The 19,798-nt window shown below is 61.4% G+C and overlaps 1 protein-coding gene across 2 annotated transcripts; it reads left to right on the plus strand.

The window, feature by feature from the left end:
• The first annotated feature begins 278 nt into the window (after positions 1-278).
• On the plus strand, positions 279-15,966 carry GALT (galactose-1-phosphate uridylyltransferase). Of its 2 annotated transcripts, XM_034774683.1 has the most exons (11): positions 279-428; positions 2,796-2,965; positions 4,386-4,461; positions 4,991-5,039; positions 6,041-6,170; positions 7,417-7,473; positions 11,208-11,330; positions 11,715-11,847; positions 14,003-14,086; positions 14,372-14,526; positions 15,104-15,965. In XM_034774683.1, the coding sequence occupies exons 1-11, from the start codon at positions 353-355 to the stop codon at positions 15,167-15,169; spliced, it is 1,119 nt and encodes a 372-aa protein (XP_034630574.1). In that variant the 5' UTR covers positions 279-352; the 3' UTR covers positions 15,170-15,965. The 2 variants fall into 2 exon arrangements, with proteins under 2 accessions (XP_034630574.1, XP_034630575.1); XM_034774684.1 differs by lacking the exons at positions 279-428; positions 2,796-2,965; positions 4,386-4,461 and having other exon boundaries at positions 5,037-5,165; positions 15,104-15,966.
• The last annotated feature ends 3,832 nt before the right edge of the window (positions 15,967-19,798 follow it).

A 19,798-nucleotide genomic window follows, 5' to 3' on the forward strand; every position in this document is an offset into this window, starting at 1 on the left:
TGGGGGCGGGGCCGAGCGGGCGCTGTCCCGCAGTGACAGGTGGGGGCGGAGCCGAGCGGACAGGTGGGGGCGGGGCCGAGCGGGCAGGTGGGGGCGGGGCCGAGCGGGCGCTGTCCCGCAGTGACAGGTGGGGGCGGGGCCGAGCGGACAGGTGGGGGCGGGGCCGAGCGGGCAGGTGGGGGCGGGGCCGAGCGGGCGCTGTCCCGCAGTGACAGGCCCAGAGAAGGGGCGGGGCTCGCTCGCTGCATGTCCGGGGGGAGGGCGTCGCCTTTCTGGAGCCGTTCTTTAACTGCGCGGTCACGTGACGGGGCCAGAGCGTCACGTGACGGAGAAGTGGTGGCCGGTGGCGGGGATGGAGGCGCCTTCCGAGTCCGAGAGTTCGGGGCCCGGCGGGACGGGGCCGGCGGTCGGGTCCTTCCAGCCCAGCGGTAGGAGGGAGCTCGGCTCGCCCCCCCCCCCACGTGCCCTTCCCCCTACTGCCTGTTCGCCCATCGCCCCCGGTGCTCCCCCCCCTTAGTGCCTGGTCCCCTATCGCACCCCCAGTGCCCCGCCCCCCATTGCTCCTCCCCCCAGTGTCCGCCCCCCCCCCCAGTGCCTGGCCCCCCGGCCCACCCACACATTGCCCCCCTGAGGCCCCATCCCCCAAGTACCTGCCCCCCNCATTCCCCTCCCCTCCCCCCCCCCCAACCTGCCCCCCAATTATGACATCCCCAGCCCATCTCCCCAGCGATGCCTCCTGGCACCCCCATCCCATCCCCCCCCCCATCATTGCCCCACATTACCAGCCCGCCTCCCCCTCCCCCGCCCGCCCAGTCTGTTTTTCCAACATAGCTCACCGAACAGCAATGGGGAAGGATTTTATTCCCCCATTAAAACATAAGGTCCTTTATGTGGAGCGGAGGGGCTGTGGGACTAACAGGAGTGAGGCCCCTCCAAAGGGGCAGACTGCTTCAGGGCTTGTCAAGAGACCTCCCTCTTCCTCCTCACATGGGACCCTCTGGACCAGCCATATCCCTCAAACACCCTACTGTCTGCAGCAGTAGAGTGAAATTAGCCAGGCCAGGCTATTTCCACTGCAATTGTTCGTTGCATCGCTAGCCCCAGACCTTCATGAAGCAGGCCCCTAAAATCATGAGATATTAAAAATAATAAATTGTAGGTTCTTTCTGGATTTTGAGCTCGGGCGGTGTCACATAGCCAGCTTTTCTCCGCAGCTGGGAGGACTGAAACCTTCCTCGTTTTTCTTAAATGAAAGCTGAGGGTCTCATGTTCTCACCTGATTCCGGAAGCTGGGGCTTGTAGAACCAAACATGGCTAGGCTTGGAAGGAAATGGCTGGCAACAATTAGGGCCGTACCCAATTCACGGTCCATTTCACAGTCATAAGATTTTAAAAATAATTTCATGATTTCAGCTATTTAAATCTGAAATGTTGCGGTGTTGTAATTGTAGGGGTCCTGACCCAAAAAGAAGTTGTGGGGCGGGGGGTCCACAAGGGCTATTGTGGGGGCGGGTTGCGGTACTGCTACCCTTACTTCTGCACTGCTGCTGGCGGCGGCTCTGCCTTCAGAGCTGGGCAGTTGGAGAGCAGCGGCTGCTGGCTGGGAGCCCAGCTCTGAAGGCAGCAGCTAAGGATGGCAGGTATGGTATTGGGTTTCCGAGTGGGAGCCGTGTTAATCTGTATCGGCAAAAATAACGAGGCGTCCTTGTGGCACCTTAGAGACTAACAAATGTATTTGGGCATAAGCTTTTGTGGGCTAGAATCCACTTCATCAGATGCATGGAGTGGACAATACAGGAGCCGGTGTGTATATATACACAGCCCATGAAGAGATGGGAGTTGCCTTACCAGGTGGGGGGTCAGTCTAACGAGACAATTCAATTAACAGTAGAATACCAAGGGAGGAAAAATCACTTTTCTAGTGGTAATGAGGGTGGCCCATTTCGAACATTGACAAGAAGGTGTGAGTAACAGTAGGGGGAAATTAGGTTTTGTAATGACTCATGGTTTGGTATTGTCCCCTTCTGCTGCTTCAGAGCTGTGCGCCCAACCAACAGCCGTCGCTCTCCGGCCGCCCAGCTCTGAAGTCAGCGCAGAAGTAAGAGTGGCAATACCGCAACCCCCCTAAAATAACCTGGTGACCCCCTCCCCCCGCAACTCCCATTTGGGTCAGGACCCCCAATTTGAGAAACACTGGTCTCCCCGTGCAATCTGTGTAGTATAGGGTAAAAGCCTACAAAAGACCAGATTTCACGGGTTTTTCATGGCGGTGAATTTGGTAGGTCCCTACTGGTAATAAAACAGTTCAGAGCCCTGTGGGCCAGGGTGATGCCAGGAATGACATCCTGCCCAGGGCTGCTGGAGAGAGCTCTGAGCAGCAGCCGTGCTGGGAGCACGATCTGGAAACAAACCCGTGAGCACTCAGCTTCTGCCCCCACCCGCTTTTCAGGAGAATGAGGGTGGGGTAGTCGTGGGTGGGGCTGTGGTGGCTTTGGACTGATCTAACGTCTACTAGCCAGGGGCTGTGAAAGATGGAGGCCCAGAGCAGGGCCCGGGGTCAGGAATCCCAGTGCATTCCCTCTTCTCAGCAGCTGGAGGTAGCAGGCTCCTCTTCTTTACCTAGACACCCTCCCCATCTGCCTGTGCAGGTTGGAGCGGTGTCTGGGCCGTGGGGATGATCAACACAGACTTTAGCTGCAGGTGTTTCTGAGCGGAGGCGTTGGCCCCTTAGAAGAGCATTTCCCAGCCCAGCAGGTTCCGCCGCAGTCACGTCTCTGTTCCCTTCCTCTCCCCAGAGCACCAGCATGTCCGCTACAACCCCCTGCGGGATGACTGGGTGCTGGTGTCCGCCCACCGGATGAGGCGTCCCTGGCAGGGGCAGGTGGAGAAACCCCCGCAAGAGGATGTCCCTCGCTGTGACCTGTCCAACCCGCTGTGCCCTGGAGCAGCACGAGCCAACGGGAAGGTACTGCGCCCGGAGGGTCAGGGCCCTTGGGGACCTCCCAGCAAGTGAACACCAATGAAAGGAGCTGTGCCTGTGTGCGGGAGAAGGGTATCGCTAGCCGGGTTAACAGCTGGGGGTAGAGAGTGGGAGTGACTCATCCTGGGTCATGCAGAAAATCTGTGGCAGAGCCTGGAATAGAACCCAGGAGTCCTGGCTCCTAGCCTCTGCCCAGCTGTAACCCACTAAACCCCACTCCGCTCCCAAGGCTGGGAATAGAACCCAGGAGTCCTGGCTCCCAGCCCTGACCTACCAGACTCCACACCTGGCATCTTCTCAGTGGGAGAGCCATGAGCATCGATGTGCAGTAGCGTCGCCGTTGCGGTGTCTGACCCCCAGAAGAGAGCTCGTTAGGCTGCTGACGGATCCCCGTCAAGCGTGTTGGAATCTCGGTGTGCTCCTCGATGTGCGTAAATCCCCACCTGTGGAGACTGGCACGTCCCGGGCCAGGTGGCTCGGGGGGATGGAGCTGGGACGTGGAGCCTTTCCTTCCCAAGGGAAGCCCCGTTGCTCAGCCGAAGCCCTGGAAATGGGCTGGTGGCGCCAATCTGGGGAAGGCTGGTACCCAGTTTATCCATCCCCTCCAGCTCTCTGCATTTCCCAGTGGTTTGTGGCTGGTCATCTCTCCTCCTCCCCACGCCACCATCTCCCGGGAGCCAGGGATTCCTGCGGAGAGTGCTGCCCTCAGGCCCCTGCTGGGAGCCCCTTGTCAAGGCCAGCAGGGCTTGGGCGGTGCGGGGCCCATAGATTGCCGTGTGTGTGGTCTTAGCTCACCATGCCCTCTGTGGAGCCCGGCAAGGCCTCCCAGGGGTTGGTCAGAGGGTCTAGCGGGCACCTCTTTCTCTAGTTGCCCCTTGCTGGCCCGGGACCCTCCATGCTCATCTCTGGGGGGCCTCTGGGCTGCAGTGAGCGGCGCCGGGGAGCCAGGAAAGCCCAAGCGCCAGGCCCAGTCCTGAGCTCGGCTCCTCTGCTCTTGGATTCACTGAGGGGTCAGGGGAAACAGGTCCCGTGTGCAGAGGGAAGGGTGCAGTCCCTCCCCCACCCCCCGACTTCCATGGGATCCCTCTCCCTGCGCCCAAGCGCCTATGGGGAGCAAAGGAGGGAGTCCCCTGATGCAGCAGGAACAATCCCCTCTGGGGAGGCATGCCTCGCTGCAGTGCATTCTGGGCACCCTTCTCTTCCCCCTCCCCCCGCGCATGGCTCTGATGGACAGTGGGCCATGGCAGGAAGGGGCTCCATGCCTGTGAGCTGTGGGTGTGCCAGGGTTGTGGGTTAGGATACTCACAGCTCCGGTGGGGTGCGGACTTGGGGGCTACTGGCTGCCTTCTTTCATGAGCCCTGGGGCCCCTGTCCTTATAACCTGCCTCTCGTTCTCTTGGTAAAGGTGAATCCGCAGTACACGAGCACGTTTGTCTTCGACAATGACTTCCCAGCACTGCAGCCGGATGCCCCGGAACCTGGTAATGACCCCTGCGGGGCTCACCTGCCCCGAGAGCCTGGCCCCTGCGGCCAGCCCCAGAACCCAGGAACGCCCCCTGCGGGGCTCACCTGCCCTGAGAGCCCGGCCCCTGCGGCCAGCCCCGGAACCCGGGAACGCCCCCTGCGGGGCTCACCTGTCCTGAGAGCCCGGCCCCTGCGGCCAGCCCCGGAACCTGGGAACACCCCCTGCGGTGCTCACCTGTCCCGAGAGCCCGGCCCCTGCAGCCAGCCCTGGAACCCAGGAACGCCCCCTGCGGGGCTCGTTGCTGGTGTGATTGTGTGTGTTGTCTCAGTCGGGGCCCGGGGCTGGAGCTGTGGTTGGGACCGAGGGGCAGCGGTGGGGCTACGTGTGCAGGGGGAGTTCTGAGCTGGCATAGCAGGAGAGGCTGCGGGTCGGGACTGAGGGGCGTCGGCGGAGCTGGGCAGGTAATGCTGGTGCTGCTCATCCCTTCCCCTCGCTGTTCCCACTTGCCGTCCATCTCTGGCTCATTCCTCTCTCTCCTTCTCCAGACGCCTGCAACCACCCCTTGTTCCGAGCTGCGTCTGCCCGAGGAGTTTGGTAAATGAAGCCTAGAGGCCTCGGCTGGGGCCATTCATCACTTAGGGATCTAATGTCAGATGCGGTGCTCGAGCAGAGTGAGGGAGCAGTGTTATCCCTGCGGCTGCTCTGGGGCCCTGCAGCTCGGTAGGGTTTCTAGCTGGCCCCGGCCCCCAACCTGCCTGGTTCCCAGCTTCGGATTGGAAGGGGTGGCACACGGCATGCGTCCTTGGGACGCTTGCGGAGGGGGGCGTTCTGTATGGATGCTTTTCTTGCCTTTGGCTTTGGTTCCCCTCCTGAGCACGTCTCCTGTCCCCTGTCGCCTCCAGCTGGGTCCTGGCAGGAGAAGCACACGGTGGCGCCGTCCCCAGGGAGTTAACGCTGAGGGGCATTTGGAAGCTGTTTCCTTCACCCTGCAGCCCCTTGCTGGCTCCCAGGTTCTAGCCCTGGCTCTGCCACCGACCTGCTGGTGACCCTGGGCAAGTCACCTGCCCTCTCTGGGCCCTGTTAAATAGGGGCAGTGCCACTGCCCTACCCGCTGCTCCCAGGGTGCCGGGGGGACGTGGGCTTGCGAGGCTGAGCTCATTCATGGTTGCTGAAGACAGGGGCCCCATAGAAACGCTGGCAAACAGCCCAGCATCTCCATCGCTTGGGATCAGACCCGCTGTTCTGGGTGCGTAGGAACCTGGGGGCGCTGTTAAAGGGGCCGGAGACCTGTCTTCGTGCTGGGCAGTGTTGGGGCCATCCCGGGCAGCGATGGTGGGGGAGCTCAGTCTCCGTGGCCTGTTCAGACCACGGCGCCTCTGCTGAGTCTACCTGGGGTGGGGCTGGGGGCTGAGTGCCAGCTGCAGTGACCGCTTATTGTGGACTGGGTAGCTGGCACTGCAAAGGTCAATGCCCTGCAGCCCTTCTGGGGGGGGTCTGGGAAGCTGGGGGATGGTGGTAGTGATGGGGAGACACCTTCCCCCCACCCCCAGGGCTCATGCACTCACAGCCATCTCTCCCTCCCTCCCATCTTGCAGCAAGGTCATGTGCTTCCATCCTTGGTCTGACCTGACACTGCCACTCATGTCGCTGGCAGAGATCCGGGCAGTGATTGACAAGTGGGCGGAGCTCATGGTGGAGCTGGGTGCTTCTTATCCCTGGGTACAGGTCAGTGCCCCACACCCACACTCCCAGTGCAGCGGTGGGCAAAGGCCCTGTAGGGGTGCAGCGTGGGCAGCGGCAGGCCAACCCCCCCCGTAGATGCATTGCACCCTCTAGGGGTGGGTGAGGGGAGCGCAGGCTCCAGGCATGTGCACACAGGCGTGACGGGATCAGATGGCTGGCAGCTCCTCGCACCATGCTGCAGGCTGTGATGTGCCTGGATATGTGTGTCTCTGAGTGACATTCAGTGACATCCTGCGGCAGGGAGTTAGTTTTTGAATGACTTTCCTCCAACTTGGGGTGAGGCTCTGCATAGCCAGGGGGCGCTGTTGCCCTTACGTGGGCTCTAGCAGTGAACACAGAGCACTTGGGAGCCAGGATTCCTGGGTTCTAGTCTATTGGCTCACCTGTGTGACGGCTCTGTGCCTCAGTTTCCAGACCTGTAAAATTGGGAGAATAACCCCCACCTTGCCAGGGCGTGGTTTTGAGGCCAAATCCATTAATGCTGGTGCAGCGCCATGTGCTGCTGAGAGCCTCTAGAAGTGCAAAATGGTAGCGGGCGTGTTGTGACCCTCTCCTGCCCCTGCTGTTCCCCACCTGTCCCGCGATGGTCTGCGTTGGGCAGAGTGCGATGTCACCAGCTTTGTATCCCAGCCAGAGTGGTGCTGCTGTCTGGCCGTTATGCCTAATGGTTCGGAGAGCCAGACCCACCTTCCTCCCAGTCCTCCGGGTCCTCACTGATTCACTGGTGCCCGGGTCCCTGCACCCCCTTGCTCACCGCCTGAGGCTTTCCCCGTGCTGTGAGACCACTGCCTTTGGCTCAGAGATGCACTCAGGGCTCCCCTCTCCATTGGCCATGTGCACTTCCAGGGTCTAAGGAGAGAGAACCCTCCTCTGCCCGTGTGGAAGAGTCTGATCTGGAGCTGCAAAGGGATTCTGCAGTGCCCCCACTGAGCTTGGCCGGCCTCCTTCCCTATCCCCCCGGGGTCTCAGAATCTCGCTACGTCTGTGCGTTGAACTGCTCCACCCAGAGGCCAGTCAGTATCACCCCCCAAGTGGTTGATAGGGAAACTGAGGCACCGAGCAGCTGAGTGACTTGCAAAGGCCGTTCAGTGGCAGAGGAGGGAATAGAACCATGGAGTCCAGATTCTCAGGGCAGTGCTCCAGCTGCTAGGCTGTGCTTCCTTGCCAGCAGTTGCCACCAGCTGACATTAGAATAGTCCTGAGAGCTTCTTTTCCCTTCTCTCTGCAGATATTTGAGAACAAAGGGGCCATGATGGGCTGCTCCAACCCTCACCCTCACTGCCAGGTAAGGGAGCCGGCTGCTCGCGCCCTGGGGACTGCGCCATGGGTGGGTTGTGTTATGGGGAGGGGAAGGGGCGTCCCGGCACCCTCCTGCTCCTCCCGTGATCTTCTCTGAAAAGTGACTCTTGTGAGCCCTGCGGGCAGAGCCCCCAGCTTTGCAATGTTCAGATCGCTCTTGTAGCGTCTCCTTCATCAAATGAGTGTTTAAAACTTCTCCCTCCGACATCTGAGCTACCCAGACAGCAACGCAGGGCTAGCCACGGAGTCTGATTCCTAACCCATGTCTACCTCCTCTCCAATGCTTCCCATTTCCTTGTGTCGGGTCTGTTCTCACTTGGCAGTCAAGTCCATCATCTAGGGCCCCGATCCTGCAGTTGGGCTGGCGGAGGTTTGACCTGATTGCAAGCTCCTTTGCCCAGGGACCTGCCTCCTGCATGGGGCGATGGGCTGAGCGTTGTCAGGTGGTGCCGTTTTGCACGGTCGCTTTCCTGACCAGGTTTTGGTTCAGCCTCTCGCTCCTGCTGAGAGCCAGAGGTGACAGCACCGAGCTAGTTCAGTGCACCCTGGGGGCGGTGAAACTGACTAGTGCCAAGTGAAACTGACCAGTGCCGTCTCCCTGTCCAAACCCAGGGCAGGGCGAAAAGAAAAGGGCCAGCGTCACCAGTGCAAAGTGAACCGAACTTGGGATTCCCTCAACCTCCTTGGTCCCGGGCACTGACAGCCCAGCCGAGGGACTGCCCTAATCTCACAAGTACAATCCTCTCTGTTCCTTCCGATATTGGATCTGCTTAACCCTGACCCAATGGGGGTCCACTAAGATTGGGTGGCCCATAAATGCACCTTCCCATTTGCTCCTCCTAAACTGACTGGATGCCCAGGTAACTTTTTGTGGGTTGATCCCTACCTGGTGTAGATCTTGACTTACCTACCTTGACTTCAAAGGGGCGTGCCTCTTCGTGCTAGCTGAAGATCTGGCCTCGTTTGTGGGCCACGTGTTGTGTTCCCCTCCCACAAAACACTCCCGATACTTCCTGTTTTGTTTTGTTTGGTGGGGGGCGCAGCTGTAGAGGTAACTAGAAAGGAGTTAACAGAACTTCATAGCCACTGCGAGGGATCCTACAATGACCAAACCCTGGAAGTGTGCACGATTGCTGGTTGAAAGCAAACTGAGGGGAAACCAGATACCTTGTAAAAATCTGAAACCTCTTTGCTGTCCATCTTCAAAAAATACTTTTCTCATTGAGAGCAACTCCCTTCCCTCCTCCCCCTCACTCCCCCTCGGCCTTTTCTAGTCTGGGAAACATTACAGATGCATTTACACAGCACCATGATGCTCGTTATATATTTTTGGCTGTTTAGTCTCAACCTTCCCTTGTTAATACGGGAGCTGCCTCGTGTGGCTGTAGATCACAATTTCACCATCAGGTGGCAGCATAAACCTGCAAATGGCTGCTTCTCCTGGCCATTCCAGGCTCTGCTTTCTCTGAGCCACCTCCCCAATCCATCCCTCTCCTAACCTTGTGCCACCACAGGGTACTGGGAGCCGCTGCCGAATCCTAGTGGTTTGACGAGGGGATTGTACCGTCCTCTCGGGAGCATGTGAAGCAATCCTGCCTGGCGCTCCCAGAGAACTGCTGACGCCTCCGCCCTTAGGATACAGCTGGGAGCGAGAGACCCTTTAGCTTCCAAAGCTGTCCCTCCGGCTCTGGCTAGCGTCAGCCCTTAGTGTAGCCCTGCCGGCTATTGCAGGGGCAGGGTGGGCTTCCCTGCCCCCCACACCTCCCTGGGGGCCCACTGCTAGCCCACTGGTGCCACCTTCTGCCTCAGCCCTCCCTGTGGACTGGGAACCCAACCCCACGCTAGCTGTGTGGGGAGACTTCTGGAGCTCCACCGGGGGTGAGGGATGTGCCATTTGCACCTGCCCAGGGAGCCAGTGGAGTCCCCCCTATGAGGAATGGTCATGCCAGCTCCCTAGAGCGGGGAGAGTGCCCAGGGAAACACCTTAACAGCCGTAGGGTCTGCGGTCATCTGCTCCTGGTGCCCTCAGTCCTCCATGGGCAGGATGCCTTGGGGCCCTGTTGCTGGTGCGGTGTCCACTGCAGCCCTGCCTGGCAAACGGCATCTAAAGATCCCACCTTGAGCCCCTCTGTGTGCATAGAAATCTCCCCGGTTACAGCCCCCAAGCAGGGTTCATGCCGGGCTGCTGAGATGCTCCCTGCAGCTCTGGGCGGCCGCAGTTCAGCACAGGTGGGTGTCGGGCACCCCTGGAGCCTACGGCAACGGGCACCCCGTGTAGAAAGGGTCACGGAATGGGGGCAGCTTTTCTGTCTCTGGTGCAGGAGCCACCCAGTCCCGAGGGGCTGGCCCCGGCTCCCCGATCTCCCGTCGTCAGATGGGCTGAGTCCAGTGACTCAGGTGAAACGCTGAGAGGGGCACTGTGTGGGGAGGGCCTCGGGGCTGGGGCTGGGGCTGCAGAGTTTGTTCAGGCTTGTGATGAGCTGGAGGGGGGCCAGGGAAGAGCCATTGATCAAGGGGGTCGGGAGGAGACGAGCAGAGGGAATGTGCCAGGCTTGGCCGCGTGACAGCTCGGGGAGCATCAGTCACACAGACCTCCAGGAATGGCAGAGTGTGGGGCCCATCACGGTCACGGGAAGGTGCCAGACAGACACCGGCAGAGCTCAATCTTATCGAAGGGAAGGATACGGGCTGGCTGGCTCGTGGGCTGCGAGTACCTACGTGGGAGAGCCTCTTTTATCTGAGTCAAAGGCAGAACAAGTTCCAGGGGCTGGAAGCTGAGGCCAAACAAGGCACCAGTCTCGAGGAGTGGGTGATGAGCCATGGGGCTGGTGGCTCTACAGATGGGGGCGGGGGGGGCGGTGCTTCCAATGGAGAGTTGGGGTCTCCCTCTCAGATTTCCACTCCAGCTCATCACATGCTGTTGGGCTGGACGTGGGGATCTCTGGGCGGGGCTCTCCGGCCCGGGTTATGCAGGAGGACTGAACAGATCCCAGCGGTTGCTGTGGCCCCAACATCTGACTCTAGTTTCTGGGGGATCCTAGGGGGCAGCGCAGAGGGACCGGCTGAGATTTAGAGGGAGGAAGTTGAGGCTGTTCGCAGGAAAACATCCCTGCAGTGAGCGGGGTCAGGCTGGGGAATGGTCCCTGTCCTGCCTGCTGGGCGGGAGCGTCATCACTCGAGGCATCTAAACTAGATGGATTGAAGCCCAGGGGGAGGGGCTGTTCTGAGACCACCCAGCTGTTCCCCCACCCCCAGCTGTGCCATGGGGATGCTGTCAGTCCCACCCGATGGCTATGGCAGGGGTTGGTGGGTCTCCACCTTGCAGAACCCACCATCAGGGCCCGCGCTGACTGGCCCCCTTGGTGGCCGTGAGACCAGGGAGGGGCTGGGCCCTGGAGATGGGGCAGCTGGGTGGGGGGGGAAGAGCTGGGCTCGGTTCCCGGCTGAGACGCGCCCGTCCCTGCCTGTCGGCCCATGAGGGGCGGGGGGGTCACAGAATCAGGGAGGGGACTCTGCCGGGCACGGGGAGGGAGCAGGGAAGTAGCAGGGCCCCAGGTGCTCAGCCCTGTTCTTGCAGGCAGGTGGCGCTCTGGCACCACAGCTGGGGGTGTCTGCTGTCCCCACGGGCGCCCGCTGCGTGGAGCACTGCTGCACCCTGCAGAGCCACCCCATCGCTTCACAGCTGCTCCCCTTCAGCAACTCTTTCCCCCCCCCCCCCAGGTCTGGGCCAGTAACTTCCTCCCCAACGAAGCCCGGCTGGAGGACCGGACGCAGCGGCAGCACCTCCAGGAGCGCGGCGTGCCCTTGCTGCTGGAGTATGCCCGGCTGGAGGCCCAGAGGAAGGTAGCGGCCTGCGGGCGGGGGCGTTGGCTCCGTTTGGGGGTGGTCATGGCTCACCCAAGAGGCAGCGGGGAGGGGAGCAGCTCCAGTTCCTGCTGGAACCAGGTCTGGACTCCTTTTAAGCAAGGCCCCTTCTAAGATTAGCTTCCCCCTGCGGTGGGGCTCCGAGAGCTCGGTGTGTGTGTGAGCCCCTCTTGCAGCGGGATTCGCAGGGAGCTCAAAGCGCCTGCCGCTGCTGCCAGCAAGGGAGATCTGCCCTAGCTCACGGGGCAGAGGCCTGGGAGCGCCCCTGAGTCCTGCCCCCGGTGCCCCTGGCTTCACTGTGCCTGGGCAGGGCTGGTGGTACTAGCTTTGCAGCCCCTCAGCACAGTGCGCTGTGCCCCGCAGGAGCGGCTGGTGGTGGAGAACGCGGACTGGCTGGTGGTGGTCCCCTATTGGGCTGTGTGGCCTTTCCAGACCCTGCTCCTGCCCCGCCGTCACGTCTGCCGCCTCCAGGAGCTCAGCGACGGCGAGAGAGACAGTAAGTGGCTGCCCCGTCCTGGCCCCTGGGCAGAAATGCCCCCTCCCCCGCCCCCACTGCATGCTCTGCTCTGGAGCCGACTGCCGCATGCACCCACCCCTGCTCCATGCACCATGGGGAGGAGCCTGGACCGGGGTAGAATGTCCTTTGGCCCCTCCCCCCAGCTGCTTTCACCCCCCGCCCCCTGTTCTCTTTTCCTTCTCTTGCAAGGCATGAAATCAGAAGTGGGGGTTCTGGAGCGTGGCAGACCAGCTCCGGCAATGTGCCCACCATGAGGGATCAGAGGGCAGCTCTTTGTTACTCTGTTCCCCAGGTGCTGTGTGCGGAGCCGGGCTCAGGATGTGGGGCTGCTGGGCGGCTGAGTGCCCCATGCTTGTTCCTGCGTGGTGCCATGACACTCACGGGAAGCTTCCAGAGCCAGGCTTGGGCTGGTGCTTGGTGTATGTCCCAACTCGCTGACCGTGAGGAATAGAACTTAGGGCAGGCAGGCAGGGCGCCGATGTTCAGCCCACTAGACCTGGAGGTGGGGGGGCCGATGCTGTGCTGAGGGCAGGGGCTCAGTGTTCCAGGTCCCGGGGCTCTGGGAAGTTTGCAGACGTGTGTCAGACTGGCGGAGAGGTGAATAACGAAGCGCGCAGGTCGCTGGTACAGAGCCATCTGGATCGGGCAAACAATATACTTCCGTGTTAATATGGCTAAATAGAAATGAATCCATCGGGGAACAAAGAATGTCGGCCGTGCTTACAGGATATGGGACTCTATCCCAGGAAGCAGTGATGCTAAAAAAGATTGGGGGTTGATGGTGGATAATCAGGTGACTGTGAGCTCCCAGTGCGATGCTGTGGCCAAAGGAGCTAACACGATCCCGGGAGGCATGAATGGGAATCTCAGGTAGGAACAGAGAAGTCATTTTACATCTGTATTTGGCACTGGTGCCACCGCTGCGGGAATCCTGTGCCCAGGTCTGGAGCCCACAGTCCAAGAAGGAGGTTGATAAATTGCAGAGGGGTTCAGAGAAGAGCCATGAGAAAGATGACAGGATTGGCAAACCCGTCTTACAGTGAGAGACTCACGGAGAAGGTTATGGGGTGACTTGATTATAGTCTCTAGGTACCTACATGGGGAGCAAATGTTTAACAATGGGCTCTTCAGTCCAGCAGAGGCAGGTTGAACACGATCCAATGGCTAGAAGTTGAAGCCAGACAAATTCAGACTGGAAATCAAGGCGTGCATTTTTAAGAGTGAGCGCAATTAACCACTGGAACAATTTACCCAGGGTTGTGGTAGTCTCCATCACGGACCATTTTAAAATCGAAACTGGGTATTTTTCCAAAATATCTGCTCTAGGCATTACTATGGGGCAGTTCCAGGCCTGTGTTCCACAGGAGGGCAGACTAGATGAGCACAATCTGGCCTTGGAATCTGGGCAAACCCTGGGCTGGGGCAGGGGCACTGCCTGGCCCCCGGTGAACAAGGGGTTAACCTCAGGGCAGCTTCCCCTGTCCCAGAGGCACTTAGGAAGGAGTGGCTGTGCAGAGTAGGGGGGTGGTTTGGGCTCCACCCCAGAGGCGCTGGAGCAGTTTGAAGCAGGGGTTAGGTTGGTGGGTGGGAAGGGAGGATGAGCAGCGTTCCCTTCTCAAGCAGTGCCAGAATGAGGCACCCTCTGCATCCAACCAATCAGTGACATGATCCGTCTTCTCTCTTGCAAGCTCTGACCCGCAGTGAAGTAGTTAATGGCATTGGTGTTTGCGTTGTCATTAGGTTCCAGAGTCAACACCCACTGTGATCCATAAGGGCAACGCCCCTAGTTCTTGTTTCCATAGTAGCTCCCTTCAGAGCTGCGACCCAAACTGAGCCTGCCCCGGGGTGGCTGCCCAGGCTGAGGGGTCGGACTGACGTGAGCTCTGGCTTGGAACGTGAGCTCTGGAGAGCAAGTCCCTGCTGACTGGGTCACTGTCTGGGCACCGAGCTGCCTCACAGGCGGGGAGTGAGATTCTGCCAGTGCCCAGCTGCGATCCAGGGAAGAGGTTTTTGTGCTTTTCTCCCCATCTGTGCCGAGGACCCTCCTGTTATCTGTGCCCCCACGTGGGCCGAGGGCTTGGGAGCGGGTTGGGTTAGGGCTGGTGACTGACCACTCGCTGTTCTTGTGTCGCAGGTCTGGCCTCCATCATGAAAAGGCTCCTCACCAAGTACGACAACCTCTTTGAGATTTCCTTCCCCTACTCGATGGGCTGGCATGGTACGTGGCTGGGGGGCACGGGAAAGCGAGTGCGGGGCGAGTTGGGGCGAGTCGGGGCACCGGGTGGCTCAGGGGACTGGCATGGTATGTGGCTGGGGGATGGGGGGGAGCACGGGGAGGTGAGTGTGGGGCAAGTCGGGGCACCGGGTGGCTCAGGGGACTGGCATGTGGGGTTGTCGGTTCAAATCCAGCCCCAGCCGGTCACGGTGCCCGCTTGGAGGCCACGTGAGCGGAGTCTGTCCTGTGACCGGTATCTGGAATCATTGGTGGGCTTGTATCTGGCAGGCGCCCCCACGGGGCCTCACTTGGGAGCAGACTGTGGGCACTGGCAGCTTCACGCCCACTACTACCCGCCCCTCCTCCGCTCGGCCGCTGTCCGCAAGTTCATGGTGGGCTACGAGATGCTGGCGCAGGCTCAGCGGGACCTGACGCCAGAGCAGGTGAGCGCAGGAGCCCTGGATTGGGGGCGGGGTGATCTCAGGAGCGGGCTCCATGGGGCTGCGCTGGGCACCGGGGGCAGGGTGATCTCAGGAGTGGGCTCTGTGGGCAATGGGCTGTGCTGGGCACCAGGGGCGGAGTGTTCTCAGGAGCGGGCTCTGTGGGGCTGGGTTGTGCTGGGCACCGGGGGCGGGGTGTTCTCAGGAGCGGGCTCCGTGGACAATGGGCTGGGGTGGGCACCGGGGGCGGGGTGTTCTTAGGAGCGGGCTCCGTGGGGCTGGGCACTGGGGGCGGGGTGATCTCAAGAGCGGGCTCCGTGGGGCTGTGCTGTGCTGGGCACTGGGGGCGGGGTGATCTCAGGAGCTGGCTCTGTTGGGAGTGGTCTAGGCCGGGGGTGGGGGTGGGGGCAGGGCTGCAGGCTGGGAGTTCACCCCCCCCCGAAGGTTGGGCTGTGGCGTAGGGGTTCGGTGCCCCCAAGAGGCCACGCTCCTGAACTGCAGAAATCGGCCGCCTGGGGTCTCTGTGCCGGCTCCGGTGCCCTGGCGCTCTGTCTCACCCGTGCTCTCTCTTTCCCCGCAGGCCGCCGAGCGCCTGAGGACTCTGCCCGAGGAGCATTACAGGGTGAGGCCGCGTGAGGCGGCGTGACGAGCGGTGCCGGCCAAGGAGGGGAGCTGGCACGTTGCAGAGGGGCCACCGGCCGCATGCGGGACTCGGTTCCTTTGTTTTGCCGGCCAGTGGGAATTGAGCTGGGGGGCTGGTGGGCAGAGCACGGTGGAGTCTCTTGGACAGGCCGCTTTGGGGGCAATAGTCAGCACTCAGGGCGAGGCTGAGACCGGCAAACTCGTGTCAGGCGACTGGCTGGGTGAGCTCCCCACAGCCTCAGAGCTGGGTCTCTGGGGGCTGTCACCCCATGGGAGCTCCCGGGCTGCAGCGGGTGGAGAGCCAGTGGCAGCTGCCTGTGTCAGCAGCGGGGAGGGGAGGGCTGTGGTATACATTGAAAGGGTGCTCCGGAGGGGGTCAGGGAGTGACGTGTGTCACCCAGTAACCCCCGTGGGCTCCTGGCTCCCGTGGGCGTCAGCAAGGGGCCTGGTTCTGGCTTGTGGGAGGCAGGGGAGTGGCGGGGAGCGGTCCAGAGTCCCTGGCCCTATGAGTCACTGTGACTGCTGCAGAGGGACAAATTCTCTGTAGCTTTTCTAAGCCTTTGATGCCCACAGTTCCAGTCCCACACATGCCAAGCCCAGTGCCAGCACCTGCCCCACTGCTGGGCTCAGAAAGCCTCATGTCTGATGGGGTTTGGCCCCTCACTCCCACCCTTTGCCCCTGCCGCCCCCCTGCTGTCGTGTGCCATGGCTGTGGTTGCTCTCCGTGGTGCCGCCTGTGGACACTTGGCTTTTCAGTCGCTTCAATAAAACCGAAAACCGAAGCAATGCTGCCTCCTGCTGGCTTGGCGCTCTGGGGCCAGATCTCCGCTGCTGCAACTCCTCGGAGGTGTCCGTGGCTCTATGCCAGCTGAGGCTTTGGCCCGGAGCATCTGGGCCTGTGGGGTGCGGTCTGTACTTGTCTCTCCGCTTGGGGGAAGGCAGCCAGCAGGCGCGGCGCCCCCCGGAGCCGTCTCCCTCTGGGGTGTGCGAAGAGCGCTCTAGTTCGATTGCACTCGCGCTGCGTCCCCGGCACCGCTGCCAGGACCCGGCCCCTCATGGGAGGTGCAGTCAGGGAATCCTGCAGGGTCTGGCTGAGCCCACATGGCCAAGGCTCAGCCCGGCTGGGTGTATCGGCAGCCCCTGCTGCTCAGATCATGCCCCCCCCCCATTACTGCCGCCGAGGTGTCTCTCTCCAGCGCCATCCATGCGTTAAACCTTCCCCATCTCTCACCCTTCCAGTGAGCCGATCTCGATTTTGCAGATGGGTAAACTGAGGCACAGAATGGCTGCAGTGACTGACCCGTGTCTCAGGGTGAGGGAGGTGTAAACCCTAGTCTCCTTCCCTGAGGCCTCCGCGCTGAATGCCGGACCAGCCTCCCTCCCCTCCCTGAACTGTCCCCAGGCCTGGGGGCCAGCTGCAGCCTTTGAAGAAGTGGGGGTGGGGTGGAGACGATGCCATGGGGGTGACGCCATCCCCAGCAGCATGGCGGCTGTGGGTGAGGACGCAGCAGGTACCAGCCCTGCCAGGAGTTCCAGGAGCCACCTCCTCGCGACCTGTCACGTTCTCTGTCCTGCTGCTGCTGGCAGCGTTTGGGTGCTGCACTGACGCTCGCCACCCCTTCTGCCCCCCCCGGGCGCTGGGGGGCACTGCGCTGACCTTCCCCTCCAGTGGCAGTAGGGGGTGCTGTGCTGATGATCCTGCGCACTATGGAGCGCTGCGCTGACAGTCTCCCCAGCGCTGCTAAGGGCACTGTACTGCCGATGCCCCAGTGGCACTAGGGGGCGCTGTGCTAACCCCCCTGCCCTGTCCATGCACTGCTGATCCCCCAGGCGTGGTAGGGGACACTGTACTGCCCATGCCCCGGTGCTGCACTACAGAAGGGATGTCTTCCAGAGGGGAGAGACGCTTGTTAGCTCCCACATCTGGCCCACCCTCCACTCCCCCTACACCCGCTCTGCTGAGCCCCAGGTCTTCCTCTACTCTGCCTGGCTACGTTTTTCTTCAGTCCCTGCGGCCGGCGGCCGTGCCCGGCCCTGGCGGGGCTGAGTGCTGTTCACCGTGTGTCATTGGAAGGCAGCTTGTTCCTGCTGCAATCGCACTTTTATTTCTCTTCCTGCCCCTAACTCGGCACATTTATTTCTCAAGGCCCAGCCCCCGTGCATGGGCGTGCTGCTACGGGCCCTGAGCTGCCCCGCTGGGTGTGGCAGGAGCAGCTCCCTCGGGATGAGACACTCCAGGGAAGAAAGACGGTCTGTGTTCACTCCCAGGAGCCCCGGCCCTTGCCTTGTGTCCCCAGCTCTGCTGCTGACGCACCGCCTGACCTTGGAAAATCCGATGCATCGTTACGGGCGGCCTAATTTGCTCAGCGTGGTCAAGAATGCAAAGATGTTTGAGTGTGGGGGGGAATGAAGAATGGTACGGAAATGCAGCCGTGTCGTTCTAGAAATCAATGGGGCGGCCTCCATTCTGTGCCAGTCTGGGCACCCCGGCTCATAGGGTCACAGGCAGGGGATGAGAATGATTAAGGGCCTGGGGAGGCTTCGGGATGAAGGGAGCCTGGACAGCCTGGGATCAGGTACTTTAGAGAAGGGATAAGTAAGAGAGGATGGGACAGGGATACAAAGTAAGGCCTGGGAGAGAGAAGGGAGACCCGGCTCGACCCCAGAGCACCCAGAGCAGGGGCTGGCCAATGAACTGCAAAGCAGCACCATGCAGGGGTAGCTTGTGGGACTCGCTGCCACTAGATATCACTGCGGCCGAGGGCTTGGGAGGCGTTTACATGGCTGGAGCCAGGACCCTGAGGATTTAAAAACAAACACAAATCCCAATAGCGTTTGCAATGGAGCTGAATGTTCCTATCTCAGGGCATGACCCAGCCTCTAATAGGGTTGGAGGAGAATCCCCCTGGGGCCGGCTTATCCCATAAGGGGCTGGGGAAGGGGGGTGTCTTGCATCTTCCTCAGAAGCACCTGGTGCAGAGGCGGGAGCCCCGTGGGCTCTGGCACTCCGAACGCCAGCTGGGATGGCGACAGCGCGGCGAGTCCAGCTCCTTCGGGCTGCCCAGGGCGGGGACAGCCGCAGGGGGAAGGAGCTGCGATGCGGGCAGCCGATTCTCGTGGGTTCTGTAATTATCACAAGAGAAACTTCCCGCAACTCTAATGAGACCTGTGTTATTGTCAAGTATGTAATTGGTCTCCTGGGGGCTGGCCGGAGCCTCCAAGCGGGTAAATGTTCTCCCTGGCAGGAGTAATTTGCTACCTACTAATAAATGATTTGTGGGTGCCGTTTCCCCCCCCCCGAACGTCCCCAGGTCCACGTGTCACGGCTGCAACGTGCGCGGAGAGGATCGGCCTTGGTGCATGCGGGGTGGTTAAACTCTCCGAAATGCAAAGCCCCTGCCCGACTGCTTAATACGCGGGCGTTGGATGAGATTTCAGAGCTGTGGAACTTGCACCCTTCCCAGCTCAACGGGGAGACGTGCATTGATACACAGAGCCCATCTCCTGCCCGCAGGCTTGGAACCCAGAGCTGGCTCCTCATCGCCTGCGGGAGACTCAGGCCTCGTCTGCTGCCTCTGCCGGAGATTTAGCCAGCAGCCGATTTCTCTCGGGAGGTGACACCCGCCCTGGTCTGCCGGTGTGGGAACAGTGGGTGCTCCCTGCCTTGCCTCCAGCTCCTCTTCCCCAGGCCTGAGCTCTCCCAGCTTTGCCCTCGGGGCAGTGGAAGATGCTGCGAGATGCTCCCTGGAAGGAGCTAGTGCTGAGCGCCTGGACTCTCCTTCGCTGTGCGAGTCCGCCCGTGTTCCCGAGCCGCTCCGGCAGTGGAACCCGCCCTGCCCTGTGGCCCTGAGTTCTGGGGAATCTTCTGAGTCTCTGTAAAGCTGGTGACCAACTGCAGCGCTCCTCAAAGCGGGGGCCTCAGGGAGCCAGACAGTCTGAGCCAGGCTTGGGCCAGCTCTGCCAACACCTCTCAATTCTGCCCCGCAGCCCCCTGTTATCCCAGCCCCGGGCTCCCCCACCCCTCGCTCTGACCCATAGCTCTCAAGCTAGTCCAGCCCTGGGCTTCCCCCCTCCAGCTGAGCTGATGCCAGTCCAGTTCTGGGCTCCCCCCCCCGTGATGCTGACCCACAGCCACCCCCACTGTGCTGGTCCTGGGGGGCTCTAGCCGTGATTGGCGCTGTACAAGGAACCCCCTCTGCCCTGCGGGCGGGGGCAGGGTTTGGAGATGGCTGCTCCTTGGGGCTGCCAGGCGAATCCTGCTGTTCTCCTGCGCCCTGAGGACGAGAACCAAGCCCATGGGTTGGCCCAGGCCCAGGGCACCTCCCCGCAGGCTGGTTTCTCTCCCGGGCAGCTGCAATGAGCCCATCAGCCGCTCCGCCTGCGCACGCTGGCCCTGTTCATCAGCGGCTCGTTCGTATGCACTGCTCCGGGGCCGGCCGTAACGCTCCGCGCCTGCCGGCCGGGACACCCCTGGGGTCACCTGGCACCTTTAGCTCTGACCCGTGGCCAGAATTCCCTCTGCTCCAGGGCCGGGATGGAGCCTGCACTCAGGAGCGCTCCAGTCCCCTGGCACAGAGCGGCCCAGCCCAGGGCCCAGCTGACCAGCCAGAGGCAGGGGCAGGTCGTCCCCTTG

Source organism: Trachemys scripta, chromosome 6 (assembly GCF_013100865.1).
Source record: "Trachemys scripta elegans isolate TJP31775 chromosome 6, CAS_Tse_1.0, whole genome shotgun sequence".
NCBI lineage: Eukaryota > Metazoa > Chordata > Testudines > Emydidae > Trachemys > Trachemys scripta.

Coding starts and splice junctions, on each gene's coding strand:
- GALT (XM_034774683.1), top strand. CDS start 353: ATGGAGGCGCCTTCCGAGTCCGAGAGTTCGGGGCCCGGCGGGACGGGG. Junction 6,171..7,416: donor CTTCTTATCCCTGGGTACAG/GTCAGTGCCCCA, acceptor TTCTCTCTGCAG/ATATTTGAGAACAAAGGGGC. Junction 11,331..11,714: donor GGCTGGAGGCCCAGAGGAAG/GTAGCGGCCTGC, acceptor TGTGCCCCGCAG/GAGCGGCTGGTGGTGGAGAA.